The sequence below is a fragment of the Notamacropus eugenii genome, chromosome 5, assembly GCF_028372415.1.
Source record: "Notamacropus eugenii isolate mMacEug1 chromosome 5, mMacEug1.pri_v2, whole genome shotgun sequence".
Classification (NCBI taxonomy): domain Eukaryota; kingdom Metazoa; phylum Chordata; class Mammalia; order Diprotodontia; family Macropodidae; genus Notamacropus; species Notamacropus eugenii.
The window spans coordinates 411,943,104-411,962,442 of NC_092876.1; the positions used below are offsets into that span (position 1 = coordinate 411,943,104).

At 38.2% G+C, this 19,339-nt stretch overlaps 1 protein-coding gene across 12 annotated transcripts in view; it reads left to right on the forward strand.

Annotated features, from left to right (window-relative positions):
- C2CD2 (C2 calcium dependent domain containing 2) overlaps positions 1-19,339 on the forward strand; it is a 155,155-nt gene that overhangs the window by 21,363 nt on the left and 114,453 nt on the right. For all 12 annotated transcript variants that reach the window (XM_072614753.1, XM_072614750.1, XM_072614755.1 and 9 more), the window contains one exon: positions 14,459-14,554. In XM_072614753.1, the coding sequence (XP_072470854.1) occupies positions 14,459-14,554 (96 nt within the window). The remainder of the gene's footprint in view (positions 1-14,458; positions 14,555-19,339) is intronic.

Here is a 19,339-nt window from a genome sequence, read left to right on the forward strand (position 1 = left end):
CTTTAGTAAAGTGTTGACCCACTTTTCATGATTTTCTTGCATCTCTCTCATTTCTCTTCCCAGTTTTTCCTTTACCTCTCTTACTTGATTTTCAAAATCCTTTTTGAGCTCTTCCATGGCCTGAGACCATTGAATATTTATTTTGGATGTTTGGAATACAGAAGCCTTGACTTTTATGTCTTTCCCTGATGGTAAGCATTGCTCTTCCTCATCTGAAAGGATGGGAGAAGATATCTGTTCACCAGGAAAGTAACCTTCTATAGTCTTATTTTTTTCCCCTTTTTTGGGCATTTTCCCAACCAGTTACTTGACTTTTGGGTCCTTTGTCAAGAGTAGGGTATGATCTGGGAATCTGTAAGATCTCAGTTCCTCCAAGGTGGCACAATCAAGCATGTACACTGGTCTGGGAGTAGGTAGAGATTTTTGTGCCCAGAATCTTAGCAGTTACCTCTCCACAGCCACCTGGTTTCCAGTTCTGCCAAGCCAGCACTGGGGGCTGATTTTAAGATAAGCTGGATAGGTAGGGCCTCCATTCAGTGTGAGATAAAGATCAGTTCCCTTAGGGCCTCTACACAGGGCTGAGGTAATATTCAGCTCTCAGTGCCCCCAGGGGTTCTACGCTCCAACAATGGATGCAGGCAACTGTATGGGTTGCTGTGGGAACTGCTGCTGCCTGCCCAATGTGGCCTCTGCAGCTGGATCTATGGGAAGGCCCTTCTCGCTTCCTGGCCAGCTGAAAAAACCCCATCATTGACCTTTGGCGCCTGTGGGTTGAGGGATCTGTGGACCGCTGCTGCTGCTGTGACTGGGGATTCGCTGCTGCTGTGACTGGGGATTCCACAACTGGAGATTCTGCCCCTGAAGTGTCCTCCTCCCAGAGTCACACAGCGCAGCCAAGGTTGGACTGGGCTCTGCTCCACGTCCGACGTTTCCTGTGGGCCTTTCAGTTCACCCTGGGCTGGAAATCTCCTCCAGTCTGTTGTTTTCCACTTCTGCTGCTCCAAAATTTGTTGAGAGTCTCTCTCTACAGGTATTTTATGGGCTGTGTGGGGAGAGCCTGCATATGTGTGTCTTTCTACTCCGCCATCTTGGCTCTCCCCCCCCCCCCCACTGCCGCCAGCTAACATTCTAACAAGGAAGAATTTGAAGAAAGTATTTACAGAAAGAAGTTAGGCCTATTCTACCACCCAAAGACATCTGCCTCCTGTGGGAAGAGAAGAAATGCCATTCCGTCATGCCTCGTCTCTGAATTCCTACCTTTGCCTCAAGGGATGAAATATCATTCTTGGAGCTTCTCCTGCTTATTGTCTTATCAGAGATGCCTAAAGCCCTGAGAGGACTCCAATAAGAGACTAAACCCCCAATTATATTGATAATCTGCCTGAATTCAGTCCTCAGTAATTAAGAAACTCTCACCTGGTCATACCTTCAGTGTCTCCATGATTTTGAAGTCCTAGTTGTCATCATTCAGACCCTATTCTCTATGACCTACTGCTCCATCCTTTATGTTCATTACCTTCAAATGAATTCCCCTGTCCCCAGTGCCCCACTTTAAAGCTACCTGCCCCTTTCACCATGCTCCCTGAAATACTTGCAAGTTTACAAACTTGCTTTCATTGTAAATACTTTCATTTCCCACTTTTTCTGACTTTCACTGAGTTGGTTTGCTGCGTATATGACACAAGCCTAAGAATTCCACAAAGTTGGAATACTCCTTACTCCCCATTACTACTCTATCACCATCACTCAGTAACCTCTCCTCCTTTGAGATTCACTCGGTCGACATCTACCATCCAATCAAAATTCTAGTAGCCTATGTCTACTAACTTCCAGTATACTTCCCTTGTTTCCTCAATGCATTTAGTACTTGACTTACAAACTCTCTCCTTTGACAACTCCTAACCTCATAATTAGAGACTTTAACAGACATTCGATACTCCCTCAAACATCCCTGATTCAGTTCCTTGGTATACTTATTTCAATTGACATAATCTCCCATCCCTCCTCTGACCTACACACTAAGATGGATCTTGGCATCCCTCATAATTACACTATTTAAATGTTATTCATCCTTCATTTTTGAAGAGGACCAATGACACCTCGGAGTTATATCTTAACTTGAGTGTGAATTGGATTTAAGTAAGGCAAAGTTGTAAAAAGTCATCAGCCTTCATCAGTCTCTTCCAGAGACATTAAAGTCCAGTGGCAAGAAAAAAGTCAAGATGACTGGTGATAGCCTAGCTTGCAGTAGATGAATTTGGCATCTTCCATGTTTGATCAAGCTCTAAGTGCCCCATGGTGCCTGCATCAGCCACCTTCATGGCCTTTGGAACACATTGTTCTCATCCACCCAGTCTGCTGGGGGATATCTTCACATGCTGAGGGTAGACATCCTCCTAACTCACCAATGAACTTGAGACCTGTCAGTTACCCTCAACCTAGTTTAGCCTGTCTGCCCAGACAAGTTTTACCAAGGTGTGGCCACTGTAGCTATGGCTTCTTGGAGCCACAGATGAGAGTTGGGTGACAGTTGACATCAAAGGTGGATGAGTAGCCATGCTGCTAGCTATATGACCCTGGGCAAGTCACTTTGAGTGCCTCAGTTTCCTCAATTTGATTGTGAAAATCAAATCAGATGTTATTTGTTATGTGCTTATGCACAAGGTCTTTAACTGAGTTTTCTTCCTTCTGACATCCTTAATAACATCAGTCTTTTCCTTTATTATAGTATTCCCTTATTACCCACTTTCTTACTCTTTCTTTTTTGGTTGCAGTTTCCTTGGGAGTTGGAATTCAAAACTGTTTCAGGCTCCTCTCTTGATGGTTATTTCATGTTTCACTGGCCTCCGTCTCTGCCCAAAGTGATTTCTATAGGGAAAGAATTTAACCAAGCTGGTTGCCACTCCCTTTCGCTTTAGGCAAGCCTGGTACACACACACACACACATACACACACACACACACACACACACACACACACACACACGTGTCTGCCACCAATTTCTTCTCTTTCTCCGAACTCTGTCTGAGGATTGTTGCAGCACAGAGCATTGACAAAATAATTTTCCTTTAGGTTTTCTGGAGGTACTGGATGAGGTGTGGAGAATACACAGAAATTTAGCTATTTTTATAAATCTATAGATTGACTTGTGGTAGCCCTTCCTGAATGTTAATGAGTAGTGGGATACAGAGTTCTGAGTGAATGGATTACAGGTTTGGGATTAGTTTTCTTTGATGTTAGTTCAAGTTTTTACTTCCTTAGAGCTCTTGGCATTGTAGATTATAGGGATAGCTGAAATTGTTTTATCTCTTGTATATAATTCCTATTTTGGAGAGGTTTGAGATGCATGATCTAAAAAAGTGTCTAGTCTTTCATCATGTTGTTTGTTTGCTCTGGATTTCTGCTTTCTTTGTTCAGGATGGGTTGTGTTCTTCACAAGGTCTCTGAAAAATCAAAAGATTTCAGCGTGCTGATATTGTTTGAAGTCTGATTGTTTCCTTGCTGGTCAGAGGTTTGCAAAGCCATTGTACTCATTTCCGGTCTGGGTAACACCATTGTAGGTATGTTCCTTTTTGGAGTTTCAGTTAACTTCCACTGGATAGATTCTGTCCTCAATGCCTGAAGATCTCTTTCTGCCTCCTTTTGCCTACTTGGGCTGGAAACATGATTCACTGTGATTTTTCCTTAGATTTCCTAAATCTGACTTCATCTGGTGTCTCTAAGTATTTGCTGTAATGGTTGTTGGGTAGAGAAGGGTTGTAATGCTTCCTCCTATTTTGCCATATTTGTTTATGTCTCATTGAAACACTTTTTTTTTCTTAATTCACAAAAAATAACTGAAGGAAGCATAGACAGGTAGGACTATTTTGAAATTAACATGTAGAATTTGTTATATCCTTTAAAAAAAAAGCAAGCAGTGTGAAATGAAAATTCATGGTTTCATGTTCTCCTATGTATATCTAAATGCTCTTTAAAAAAAGTTTTTTAAAAAAGACACACATGTGAAATGCCAACCATTGACAACATAAAACCTTCCCCTAAAGATCTCTCTCTTTGCTTTCCATCTTTCCTGTCTCCTCCCCATTCCTGTAAAGCAGGTTAATCTGGTGTGTCTTAAATTAAAATAAACTCTGTAGCCAAGCCAAAAGTATGTCTGATGATAAATTGCATTCATGTTTAACTTTGCAGACTGTTAGGTAAATTGAAAAGGGGAAAGCGGGGAACGTTCATATTTCAGATCTGCATTATTTTATTTTATTTTTCTCAGTAATGAGGAAATACAGCCTCTTTTCAGTTTCCTTGGCAAAATGTTTATTTTCTTCATTTTTATTTAAAACCTTTCACAAACATACTCTTCATTGTCCTTTAAAGACTGGTACCTTTAGAAATAGATTAACTTCTTGTTTCTTATACCCAATAGAGAACAGGTTTAATCTTTCCTTTTAATTAGTTCAGTGCTTGGTCTTATGTTTTGTTTTTCTCTTAGCTTAGCTTCCTGGTTTACAAAACATATCTTATGTTAATGACACTCCTCTGGTGGCTTGTTTTAAATACACCTTAATCCTGGAAGCCTGGAAAGGTAGTAATCAGAAATACCTGCATGGCAATAGACCTCTCCATTATTTTGTGTGTGTGTGTGTGTGTGTGTGTGTGTGTGTGTGTGTGTGTGTGTGTGTGTGTGTGTGTGTGTGTGTGTGTGTGTTTAAAAACATTATTTCATCACTTAAAAATAGATTATATTTTTCCCTTGTTACTTTTGGGTGGGACATCCTACAGCAAAGTAGGATTAGGAATGTTTTTCCAGCTTTTAATATATTCTTTGGGAGTTCCTATTTAGCCACCTGTACAATAGCAAGCATTGTTTGGTGATTTGACATAAAAAACATTGTGGCTACTATGTTGTTTTTGATTGTTTCCAGTTTTCATTATGAGATACAGGTGGTTTTGAATACAAAACAGTAAGCCAACAGTAAAGAGCAAAGCCCTCTGATAAAAATCAGTAAGAAATTTTTTTGGGGGGGGAAAATGTGCTTTTAAGACAGTTTGAGTATTTATTAAATCAAATGAGTGTTGTCCACTGTAAGGTAATCCTTTAGGGAGGTCACTCTTGGGGGTGCTCATCCTTCACTATCCTGTGCCTAGCCAGTGCAGTTTGTAGACCCAGTTCAATGTTGGAATGAACTGCCTCTCTCAAGAAGGGTGGCTCCCTTTTCTCACACTCATTAATTCATTTTTGAAAACTTAATTATGGGATGCTATTTATAGCAAATGAGGTTTATAAGCTTCAGGTTTTCTCCTTCAAGTTTCAGATGTCAGTCCACTAAGGGAGAAAGTACCAAAGGTATTTAATGTTTATATTAAAAATATACAAAAAAAATACAAATATGGATCATGTATAGATAAGGTAATTTATGCCACTTACAAAAAGGAATACTCAACAATATAGAACAACTGTCCATATTAAAAGATTTTAAAAATTAAAGAAAAAAATTAAAAGAATTTAGTAATTCACCTTAAAACTATTGTCATAGTGATGGGGAGGGGGGGCACTGATATTTAGATGCATTCAGAACATGAAGGACCACTAATCAGGGATTTCATGTTTGCCCTCAGCACTGTACCCTCCACCCACTCCCTGCATGTATCTGATGGTAATATAGGCCAAGTTTAGACTCTACTCTCCTGTTGATAGTTATCCTCTTTGATGCAGAATATTCACTTGCCTCCACTCAGAAGACACAGAGCTGATCCATGTCAGCCCCTCAGGACTTTTGGACCTTTTGGAACTCTCAGTGTTGATTCCGATCCTAGACACATACAACACAAACACCAGAGAATCAGAGCTGGCTGTGTACTCAATGGAGCCTGGCTGGGAGAAAGGGCAGTCCCCCCTATCCCATCCAGCAATCCAGACATAACTTAAAACAGATCACACACTTTACAGAGGCAGGAGGGTACCAGGAACTACTTTTGTAAACTCACTGAGCCTTCCACTTTTCTGGCCCAGCAACTGAGTAGGGGTCCCCATCATTTCTCATTTCAAGCTTCCATAAACAGTTAAGTCAAGTCAATAACATTATTAAGTACCTCTCAAGGAATTTGAAGCCTAATGGGGGAGCTTTTAAAAAGATTGCCATAGTTCCTATGTGTTCATACAGAAGCAAGCAGAAAAATATCTTCATGTACCTCTATACAACTGATGTTGCATAATAATGATCCTCTTTCCACCTATGAAGACAAACTGTATGAACTATGTGAACCCAATAACAAAACACTTTTCACAGAAACAAAGTCATATCTAAGTAACTGGAGAAATATTAATTGCTCATGGGTACAAAAATGACAATTGTACCTAAATTAATTTACTTATTCAGTGCCATACTAATCAAATCACCAAAAATTATTTTTATACAGCTAGAAAAAATAATAGCAGAATTCATCTGGAAGAACAACAGGGCAAAAATATCAAGGGAATCAGTTTTTGAAAGTGAGGGAAGGTGGCCTAGCAGTACTAGATCTCAAATTGTATTACAAAGTGGTTGGTAATCATGAAAGCAGTCTAGTACTGGCTAAGAAATAGAGTGGTGGATCAGTGGAATAGATCAGGTACACAATACACTGTGGTAAATAACCATAATAATCTAGTGTTTGATAAATGCAAAGATCCAATCTTTGGGGACAAGAATTCAGTATTTGACAAAAAATTGCTGGAAAAACTAGAAAGCAGTTTGGCAGAAACTAGGCATAGACCAACATCTCACACTGTATTCTGAGATGAGGTCAAAAAGGATATGTGATTTAGACATAAAAGGTGATACCATAAGAAAAGTACAGGAGCACCGAATAATTTACATGTAAGGTCTTTGGATAAGGGAAGAATTATGACCAAACAAGAGACAGCATTACTTTATGTAAAATGGATAATTTTTATTACATTAAATAAGAAAGGACTTGCACAAATGAAACCAGTGTAACCACAATCAGAAGGAAAGCAGAAAACTGGGGAAAATGTTTTTTGTAAGTTTTGCTGATAAAGACCTCATTTCTCAAATATATAGGGAACTGAATCAAATCTGTAAGAATATGAGTCATTTCTCAATTGATGTATGATCAAAAGATATAAACAGGCAGTTTTTAGAAGAAATCAAAGCTATAGTCTTATAAAAATGCCCTAACTCATTATTGATTGGAGAAATACAAATTAAAACAACTCAGATACAATCTCACTCCTATTAGATTGACTAATATGACAGAAAATGAAAATTGCAAATATTAGAGGGAATGTGGAAAAAGTGGGACACTAATGCATTGTTGATGGAATTGTGAACTGATCCAGCAATTCCAGAGAGCAATTTGAAACTATGCCCAGAGAGCTATACAACTGCATACCCTTTGATCCAGCAATATCACTAGTACGTCTGTATCCCCAAGAGATTAAAAAAAAGGAAAAATACCTTTATATACAAAAATATTTACAGCAGCTCTTTTTATGGTGGTAAGGAGTTGGAAATTGAGGGGATGTTCATTAGTTAGGGAATGACTGAAGAAGTTATAGTATGTGATTGTGATGGAATACTATGTGCCTTAAGAAATGATAATCAGGATGATTTCAGGAAAACTTAGAAAGATAATTATGAACTGATACACAGTGAAGTAAGCAGAACCAGAACATTGTGCACAGTAACAGTGATATTGTACAATGATCAATTGTGAATGACTTCACTGTTCTTCTCAATACAATGGTCCAAGACAATTCCAGAAGACCCACGATGAATAATTCTATCTCTCTCCAGAGAAAGAACTGATGGTCTCTGAATGCAGATTTAAGCATACTTTTAAAAATATTCTTTATTTTTCTTGTTTTTTTGGTCTGCATTCTCTTTTGCAGCATGGCTAATATGGAAATGCACATGTATAATCTGTATCAAATTACTTGCCTTCTCAAAGAGGGGGGAAGGGGGAAGTGAGAGAGAGAATTTGGAACTCAAATTTTTTAAAAAATTGTTATTACATGTAATTAGAAAAAATTAAATATAAACGTTCAAAAAGAAGATGCTCTTTCATCTTTTAGTGTTTAGTTTTTTGTCTTTTTTTTAAACTTCACTGGAATTTTTTCTAGTATCTTTCTTTTCCTCTCCCTTCCCTCCTGGAAGCCTATTCCATATAAATTTTTTAAAGGAAAAGAGAAAAAAGAAAATCAGTCCAACAAAACAAATTAATAGGTTTAAAACAAAGTCTAAAACTATAAAAAAAGTTCCATACTTATGGACCTCTGCAAAGAGGGAGGGTAGGAGTGGCTTTTCATACCATTTCATTTGTGTCATGCTTATTTTTTGTACATTTGCCTTTGATCTTTTTTTCCTTTTCATTGATTTTTTGTGTGTGTGGTCATGTAAATTGTTGACACAGCTTTACTCTACCTTAGATTGTAAGAGGATATTATATGAGGGTCTGTTTTGTTTGACCCATATATCCTCTATACATCCACATGGTTGTGTCTGAAGGTGGCTCTCAGGAAGGCAAGAATAGATATCCGTAGCATCTCCTTCCCCTTAGGGCAGCCTTTGATTCTTGCCAGGAAGGGAAGCAGGAGGTTGGCGCTTGAGGCTGTTTACTCTGTCCTCTGAAAGAGGGAATACTGGGCTAGAATTATATCTCTCTGATCCCTTAAATATCAATCACCTAGGGGAAGTAGTATTCATGGGGAAAGAGTAGCCACAAGTTTATAACCAAGACCACAATGAACACATATGTCAAATAGCAAAGAAACCCATCAATCCAAGTCAATAGCAAAACAGAAATCAGAAAAAGTAAATGTATGAGAATATACACTAGATAACACAGAATGAAGAAGCTCTCCCATTGAGAATGGGATATCTGAACTCAACAAAGAAAGTGATTTCCATACCTCAACCAAGGGGAACATTTTCTGAAATCCCTAGTTTATCAAACTGTAGATAGGAACATGATAGAGATAGTCAGTTCCTCTACATGTTGACCTCTTCTCAGAGTCTTTCTCTCCCTTCAGCAGTTTGAAAACAGGTTGGCATTAGCCATCTTCTTTCTCAAAACCAGGAGCCAGAATAAATCCAGAACTTTCTTCTCTGCTCCTTGCCAAATCTGCCTCTTCCCTAAGGCTGGGCATATTGATCTTCCAATCAGTTAGTCAATAAACATTTATTGCCTACTATGTGACAGGCACTGTACTAAGTACTGGGTATACAAAAAGAGAAAAAAAGACAGTGCCTGTCCCCAAGAAAAAGACAAGCAAACAAACAAACTCTCTCTCTCTCTCTCTCTCTCTCTCTCTCTCTCTCTCTCTCTCTCTCTCTCTCTCTCTCTCTCATGTGTGTGTATGTATGTATGTATGTATGTGTGTATGTACATGTTGTTTATTTTTTGTTTGAAGATGACCAGCGACATTACAGGTGATGTCTTGCCTTGTTTGTCAATTGGATTTAAGTGAGGCAGAGTAGTGCAAAGTTGTCAGCCTCACTCTCTCTTCCCGAGTCACTGAAGTCCAACGATAGGACAAAAGTCAAGATGACTGGTGATGGCCCAACTTGCAGTGGATGATCTTGGCATTTTCCATGTCCGACTAAGCTCTAAGTGCCCCACAAAGGCTTCTTCAACTGCCTTCATCTGATGGGGAGGCCTGTTGGTTATTCTCGACCTGGTTTACCCCATCTACCCACAGTTTTACCAGGGTGTGGCCACTGCACATGCTATAACTTCTTGGAGTCACAGGGTGACAGTCAGACACCAAAGGTAGATGAGCAGCCCTTAAAAGGGCACAGCAAGCCCTCACACCTGAGTTGCTCATCCTCCCTAAACATCCTCCCATACACTCCTACAGGATAAATAGGAAATGGTTAAAGGGATTTGGAAAGGCTTCTTGGTAAATATGAAATTTTACTTGGGACTTAAAGGAAGCTAGGAGACAGAGATGACTAGGGAGAGCATTCCAGGCAAGGGGGACAGCTGAGGAAAATATCTCAAGCCAAGAGAAGGAATGTCTTATATGTGGAACACCAAAGAGGCCAGTGTCACTGGATGAAAGAATATGTAAGGTATAAGAAGACTGGATAGGTAGGAAGGGCCTAGGTTATGAAGGGATTTGAACACCAAATAGAGCCAAGGAGGTGACATGTTTGGACCTGCACTTTAGAAAAACCACTTAGATGGTTGAATGGAGAGTGGATTGGAGTGAAGAAAGACTAGAGGCAAACAGAGCCACAAACACGTTATTGCAGTAGTTCAAACATGGTGATGTGGGCCTGCACCAAGAGTATTGGCAATGTTGAGAAAAAAAAAGGACATATTTAAGAGACATTGCAAAGGTGAACAACAGATTGGATAAGAAAGGTAAGGAAAAGTAAGGAGTCAAGAATGATACCTAGTTTTGAGCCTGAGGAACTGGGAGAATGGAGTTGTCTTTGATAGTAATAGGGAATATAGGAGGGTTTAGGAGGAAAGATGATTAATTCAATTTTAGACATGTTAATTTAAGACATCTGCCTGACAGGATGTCTGCATCTAGTCTAAGAAGTCTGAAAAGCAGTTGAAGATAGGAGATTTAAAATCATCAGAGAATTTGGGGCAGGATTAGGTATATTTGGGAATGGTTAGCATAGAGATGATGATTAAATGTACAGGAGCTGATGAAATCAAGTGAAGTAGTATAGTAAGAGAAAAGAAAAGGGTTCAGAACAGAAACTGTGGGATACCTACAGTTAGAGAATGTGAGCTGAAAAAGGATCCAGCAAAGGAAAAAGAGCATTTGAATAGGTAAGAGGAGAACCAGGAGAGAGTGGTGTCCCAAAAGCCCAGGAAGAAGAGGGTGTCAAGGAGACGAGAATGATCAGTAGGGTCAGCGAGGTTGAAGAGAACGAGAATACAGAAGAGGTCGTTGGGTTTGTCATAAGAGATTATTGGTACCTTTGGAGGAAGGAGTTTGGGTGGAATGATGAAGTGAGAAGCTGAACTGTTAGGAGTTAAGAAGGGAGTGGAATGAGAGAAAGTAGAGGCACCTTTTCAAAGAGTTTGATCACAAAGGGCACAAGTTATATAGAATGATAATTAGCAGAGAGCAAGTGAGAGTTTTCTCAGGATAGGGGAGAAATGGGTATGTTGTATGGAGTAGGGAAGTAGCTAGTAGACGGGGAGATTAAAAATAAATTTTAAAATGGGAATGACAGAGGGGTGTTTTGTTGGAGCAGATGAAATGGAATCAGATCATTTATGTAGGTAAAAGGGTTAGTTAGCCTGGGTAAGGTAAGGCCACTTCTTTGGATGACACTGGGATGAAGGAGGAGATGGTGGCAGAAGGCATCTGAGTGATAGGAAATGAATAAGTGGAAATAAGAGGGAGCTTGTGGTGAAAGTCCTTTATGTTTTTTTGAAAAATATAAGGCATGGTTCTCAATTGAGAGGGTGGGACAAGGGAAATCCCTGAGAAATTGTAGGAGGGATGAAAAGGTTTGGAAGAGCTGCTGTGGAGATTAAGATAGGGAATGGATAAGGAGGGTGGTAAGTGCTAGGGAGATGTCCTGAAAGTGAACTGAGAGGTCAAGGGATTGGATATCACCAATAAGGAGAAGGTTCTATTCAATTGGGTCTTAGAGCCAAAGATTATAAAATCATATAAGTCTTTCCACACTTCTATGTTTTCATCATATTCATCATTTCTTCCAACAAAGTAATATTCCATTACATTCTTCTACCACAGTCTGTTTAACCTTGTTTTCAGTTTTTTTGCTGCTGCAAATATTTTAGTGTGTATGGGAATTTTCTTCTAAGAGAATCTGTTTAAAAGAAGAATCAACATTCATAGTAAGCTGTGAGGAAACGGTTTCATTAGAATTTTATCTTAAAAATGAAAAAAAAAACTAAGAAATATTTTCTTCTGTTTGATAAATTATTACAGTTAACTTCTCTTATATTTCCCTATTACTTAAAATATTGAGTTGTTAATGAGATGAGATTGTTCTTCCTGAGAAAATCCACTTCCTCCATCTAGTATTCTTTTAATTTTTCTGATTATGCCATTTGCCTGATTTTTTAGGCTCATGCCTTCTCACTGTCACTCAGTGTAAAATATTTTTTAAAAAGAAAATCAAATAGCAAAATCCTTGCCACTCAACATTTGTATTGTTCTCTAGTGATAGTACATAAAGAGAAACATTTCATTTCTTAAATTTTCATTACTATCTGAAAATAATGAACTTAATGATGTTTGTGAAGTTTGCAAGTCAAATACCCTGCTTTCCACTGAGTTCTTTCTAAGGAAAGATTCAAATACTTTTCTTTTTTTACTGAAATCTGTCTGTCTATCTCTTTCTCTCCCTCCCTCTCTCTCTCTCTCTCTCTCTCTCTCTCTTTCTCTCCATCCATCCATCTATCTATCTATCTGTATGAGGTTTAAATTCAGCTGTGTAGGATATGATATTTTAGGGTGTTAGCAAATGCCCTTGCTTTCCAAATATTATATTCCAATTTCCTTTGTTTTCTTATAAACATAGGGTGATACTATAATGTTTTGATTGTTTCTTCTCAGAATTTAAGGTTTTGTTTTGTTTTTTTATCCCTTACTAAATATAAGATTTGACCTATGATGTGGAATTCTGAAATTTGAGTTCATTGTTTCCTGGTGATTGATTCTTGGGGTTTCTGTTGGTTTTTTTGGGGAAAGGAATTCTTTCAATATGAACTTTGTTGACTGCTTCCACTATTTCTCAGCAATTTGTTTCATGTTTTCTTGGATCAAGATATTCAGGTTTTCTGTATCATGATATTTTTTAGAAGACCTATAATCTTTAGTTGATCCCTTTGCACTATAACTTTGCCTTCAGCATTCTTGTATGGTAGAGCTGTCTTGTGTTCTTCCCCACTTATTTTAACTTGTCTCATTATTTTTCCTTTTTTCTGTATGCTTTCCAGTTCTGTTATTTTCTTTTGAGGAGAATCTACTGGTTTTGTCTATATCTGCTTTTTGATTGAAGTTGCTAATTTCTATTATTATTTCTTTACTATTTTCTCTTATTTCTTTGACTGATTTTCTGAACCCCTTTTTAAGTTGTTCCATTGTCGTTTCAGGACACCTTGCAGAATCTGTCTTCCCCTGTTTCAGGAAGTTTTGATTCACATTCCTTTATTTCAAAGTATTCATCCTCTAAGATCAATCTTTTCCTTGAAAAATACTTACTTCTCTATGATGTCTTTACTGCATATGTGTTTACCATATTTCAGGAGGCCTAGTGCTTTTCTGCCCTGACTTTGTGGGGATTCACAGTATATAGTATATAATATTCTGTTTTTGGTTTTTCTTTTTCTTTTTTTTTTTTTAGATAAGGCAATTTTACATTTGTTGAGTTCACATTAAAAAAAAAAAACAAATAAAACCGGGGTGTTCAAAATGACAGAAACCGTTCAGGTGTCTGCAGGGAGGCAAAGTGGCTCTGGGCTAGCAAGGGGACTTTAGAAATGGATAAGGGCGTCTGGAAGCAGTGGGACCAAGCTGAAGTGATGAGACATCCACCTTAGGAGAGGAAGATTTAGGAAAATTAAAAAGGGTTTAATTTCAAAACTCAGGTACCATAAATTGCAGTGGACACAGAGGTCACAGGGAAGAATCATGGGCTGTAGGAGCAGGATAGGCTGGTAAGTTGGTTTTCAGCTATTATTTTTTTTTCTTCATTTACCTTATGATGAGTTTTTAATTGTTCTTTTCTTGTCCTGGCTGAGTTTGCTGCATTCGTGAACTCTTTTCATGTTTATTTGCTACAGGGCTATTGGAGTGGAATGGGAAGAATTCTCCTAGGTTACCTATCACTCCTCTATCTTCCCATAATTTCCTCATGTCCAATTTTGTATATGTTTGACCTTCTTCAAAGCATTACTGACAGTAATTGTCATTATTAATAATACGGCTTCAAGTTAGAGGCACCCTAGATTTAAATGTAGGAGAGAAAGAGAGCTTTGCTGTGACAGCAAGAATGTCAACAAAGGACTCCTTACTTACTCCTTCTCTCCCTTCCCAACCTCCAGCCCTCCCTTTTGGGGGAAAGAATAAGAAAGTGCTTTCCAGCACCTGCCTAAAGGGCCCTTTGAGGGACTCAGGATGTGTGGACTTGTGAGGCAAAGTGACAAAGACAGACAAAAGAATTAGATAACTAACTGTGGTTTTGTTACATGGATTTTCTTGTGTTAGGTTTGTTAGTATGCTTTATTATTTGATTTCTGGGCATTTGCCTCATCTGTGAATAGAAACTCCACTAATATAGGGGCTTTAGCAAAAATATATTTTTGTCCCTTTATATAATGAACTGTAATATGGCAAGATAGAGTGGGAAATGCTTATATAAATAAATCTCATTTGTTGAAAGAGCTGTAATGTGTACTTTTTTTTTAAAGATAATATCATAATTTATTACCATATTTCCTCTTCTTCCTGTCTTAGGGACCACTATTTCTTACATTTGAAGAAGACCAAGTTCAAAAACCCTTAGAGCTAGCAGTTCAACCAGTTGTAAATGTTGTCAAGTCTGTCCAGAAGGTAAGCCATAATATCTTGTGTCTTGGGACAATGTATTTTTTATTTTTGCTTATAGTATCATTCTTTCTTTAAAAAAAAATTTTTTGTTTTTGATTTTCTCTTCCATAAGATTTTGAGTTCTAAATTTCCCCCTCCTCATTTTCCTCCCCAAGATGGCATGCAATCTGATATAGGTTTTACATATACACTCATATTAAACATATTTTCACATTAGTCCTGTTGTAAAGAAGAATTAGAATAAATGGGAGAAACTACAAGAAAGAAGAAACCAAAAGAGAGCAAATAGTATGCTTCAATCTGTATTCAGATTCCATAGTTCTTTTTCTGGCTATGGATAGCATTTTCCATCATGAGTCTTTTGAAGTTGTCTTAAATCCTTTCATTGCTGAGAAGAACCTTTTCTATCAAAGTTAGTCATTGCACAATGTTTCTGTTACTGTGTACAATGTTCTCCTAGTTCTGCTCACTTCACTCAGCATCAGTTCATATAAGTCTTTCCAGGTTTTTCTGAAGTCTGCCTGCTCATTATTTCTTATGGAACAATAGTATTACATCACATTCATATACCACAACTTGTTTAGCTATTCCCCATTGTTGGACATCCACTCAGTTTCCAACTGGAGTATTCTATTTATAGCTGAACAGTGAGGTTATTTTTGATTTACCATTACTGAAAAAAACCCAAACAAACCTTGAAACCTTGCATCAAGAAATTTTCTGAATAATGTAGAAATTTGACCTTTCTAGCTATTATTGTATATTATTTGCTATCAACAGTTGAGCTTCTGATGGATTTTATTCAAGACCCAGTGTTTCATTTTATGCGTTCTTATCCTTTATGACTATTGTCCCTTATCTTCCATGAATATTCCTTTGAGGAACTAGCCAATAAGCTTTCCTTTTCTTTTGACATTAAGTCTTCTGGTAATCATCTTGCCTTGGGACCACTGTTTTGTTGAAAGTTAATGTTTATTTTAGGGAGGATGAGTCTATGATCAGTCCAGCCCTCTGTGCAACACATCGCCTTCCTCACACTCACATCTTAACTATCTCTTCTCCTTGCAATGACATAAACCTATTGTTTGCTTCAAGGGTACATCCAAGAAGTTTTTTTGTGTTTAAGTAAATGGTAGACAGTATTGGTGATGAGAAGGTCATGGGACAAGTCTTCAGAAGTGACTGTGGCTGTTACTGTTTCTCACTCCATTCTACCCAGAGACTCACTACCACATCTGATAGTCTCTGGCATTAAAATCACCCAGAATTACAGGCTTGTCCTCTTTTGCCATATTGATCATAAGGGTCTTTAGGACTTCATAAAATTTTTCTTAGACCTCATCACAGTTCAATCTGGTGGGAGCATATGCACTGATGATGGTGGCATGGTGCTTTCTTACAAGTGGCAGTCACATACAAGCTTGTTGACTAAATTAATTTTGATTGCAAAATGCACACCAGCTTCATAGCACTCCCCATAACTGCAGACACTTCAGAAAACATATATCCAGCTTTGAGTTTGGTATGTTGATTTTAATTTGCTGTTCTTGTTTCACTCAGAGCTGCTATTTAGATGTGATACCTGCTGAATTCTCTTGCATCAAGACCTGTTCAATTTTTCAGGTTTACTGGATTTCATGTTTTCTATAAGCCTATGCAAATTCTGTGTACCAATGATAAGTAGAATCATCTTTACAGAAGTTTTTGTACATTTTTTTGTGTTTTGACTACAGAATAGAATTCCCACCTGCTACAGTAAGCAGGCTAGGGTTAGGTCAGGTGTGTCTTTTCCAGTCCCTTCCTCACAACAGGAAATGAATAGTGAGGTCCTTCCAAAAGACTGCTCAGACACTCAGGGGGCTGCCAAATCCCACTGCTATTTCAGTCTAATAAGAAGATTATCCTATAGCCTGAGCTGTCCATGTGCAGGGTTGTGACTACAGTTCCTAATGTATCTGCGCCTGTTGCTTCATCACTTGTCTGTCATAGGTAAAAATGGTAAAATGATATGGGTGATGTTGTTTGACTCGCTCATAAATTTGATTTAAGTGAGGCAGTTGCCTCAAGTCATCTGCTCTTCTAGAGTCATTGAAGTCTAGTGGCAAGACATAAGTCAAGATGATTGGCAATGACTCGAGATGCAGTGGATGACCTTGGTGTTTTTGATGGCTAATCAAACTCTAAGCACCCCACAGCACCTACTTCAGCTGCCTTCATGGCCAATGGAGTAAATTGTTCTAATCTGTCCATTCTACTGGGGGAAGTCTTTATATGCTTGAGGTAGTCACTCTTGTAACTCACTGAAGGGTTTGAGACTGCTCAGTAACCCTCAGCCTCATTTACCCTTTCTACCCAGGTTTACAAGAGTATGACTGCTGCACATGTTGGAGCCACAGGTGAGAGTTGGGTGAATCAGGTGGACATCAGAGGTAGAAAGCATCCCTGAGAAGGGCTCAGCAGGCCTCACACTAGAGGTACTAGTCTTCCTTGAATACCTGTACATACCACCTGGCACATAGTAAGCACTTAAGAAGTGTTTATTGATTGAATGATAAAAATGATATAGTATTTGTAAAATACAGTATCTGACACATAGCAGACATGTAATACAAGTTTATTTTAGAAATGACAATGATTTGGCAGTTGATTGGATAAATAAGATGAGGGAAAGGGAGGATTTGAAGGTAATACTGAGATTATGAATTTGGGAGACTAGAAAAGTACCTTAAACAGAAACAAGAGAGTTTGGCAGAAGGAAAGGTTTATGGGGAAAGATAATGAGTTCAGTTTTAAACATGTTGAGTTGAGTTTAGTATGTCTCTGGGACAACTTTTTTGATGTATTCAATAGGCAATTGATATTAAGAGATGAAAGCTGGAGAAAGATTAGAGCTGGTTACATAGAGCTGTGTATTATCTGTGTCAAGATGATAATTACTCATGAGAGCTGATGAGGTTATCAAAAATGATTAGAGAGGGAAGAAAAGCAGGCGTAGGATAGAAGCTTGGTGAATCCTCACATGTAGTGTAGAAGACTTTGGATGAAGAGCGATGGAACCAAAGAAAGATAGCAGTTACAAAACTTTGCTACTATTTATAAGGAGAAGATAATGGTATCAACAGGGAACATTGTGGGGTGTGTAAACAATGAAATGGAGTCCTCTTGGTCCAAGTCAGCATACTCTGGGGTATCTTCTTTATGTGGAACCAATGCAATGGCTTTTATGCTCCAATTGAAGTCCCAGAGACAACTCTGATGTCCACCTGATTCACCCAACTCTTACCTGTGGCTCCAACATGTGCAGCAGTCATACTCTTGTAAACCTGGGGTAGAAAGGCTAAAGGAGGTTGAGGGTTACTGAGCACTCTCAAACCCTTCATGAGGATATTTTCTAAATTAGCTAATAAAAAAAGAGAAATGAGAGGCAGGAACATATGGAATTTAACTCTAATTCTGCCATCCAGAAAGAAGTTTGAAGACGGCAATGTCAAGTCTCTGGGTTTATTAGTCTTAGCATATATGCATCCTGGGAGGCTGGGACCATACCAGTCAAACCGGTTTTCTTTGACTCATACCATAGTTAAGGGTCATGATATGAATGATAATATTAAATTATTCAGGTAATTATTGACAGGTACTGCTACCAATCATACTTATCAACATGAAGAGACATTTTATAACTAGTTTATTATGTGCTGGAGTATAATTTTATGGTAACAACAACAACGAAAACCAATGGGCCATGAGTAGTATTTTTAGACAACTTATATAGGACAATGCAGGATATAGCTGGAATTTTTACAGAGAGCAAAAGAGATGTTGGAGATTGGGACATCAGAGCACCCAAACTGCATCAGAGACACGCAAAACCAAAGTGATAAGTGCAAACTTTATTAGGGGATTTACTTTCTGGAGCCCCTGCCATAGCACCTTGCCAGGGTCAGCAGGTATTGAGGGATATTTCCTTTCAAAAACTTTGTTCTTAAGCTATTTATGTGTTCTTTATTGTTAACTGCTTAAGGGGGGAAATGGGCTGAAACATGCAGGATGACATTGAAATAGCAGGATGTGGAAATGTTCAACCAAGACAGAGAAAAATCCCTAGATCGTTATACATCATTCTTGACTTAGCTAGAATATTGTATGAATTTCTTGCCTAACTGCAGCTATGATCCATTTAACCACAAAGGCCCTAACTGCAACTGATCCCATTTAACCCACAACCCACTCCTTCATTGTCAGCCTGAAGGGCCTACCTCTTCCAAAATATGTCTAGGGCTTGTGGATACAGTTGGCTCTTCTCCTTGTCCTGTTCCACAACAGAAAGGCCCAGATTTACATGCCAAAGAACTGATATCAGAAGGGGAAGATCTCCATTGGATAAATCTGTAAATTGATCAGTAAGCACTAGAGACTCTGTTCTGAAATTTACAGCTAGCCAGGAAATATGTATCATGAGCAAATAAAACAGTCAGAAATTCTTTTGTCATTAACTGGTTAATCACATGGTTAATCACATGGTTAAATTTTTGGAGGTCTCAACTAAATTCTACAAAAAGAAAAAGTTTCACTTAGCTTCTTGACTTTCTTTAAAAACCAAACAGCTATACTGGAGCCAGGAGAAAGGAAATTAAAAGTTCCCTTATGATAATTATAAACCAGTTGAGTAGTCTGAGGAGTAGTCCCATAGATAGGAGCCAAATAAGAATGATGTGACAAAAATTCAGAGAGGAAAGAATGTTCAGAAGTTAAATACAACAGATAGGTCAAGAAGGATTAGGACTAAAA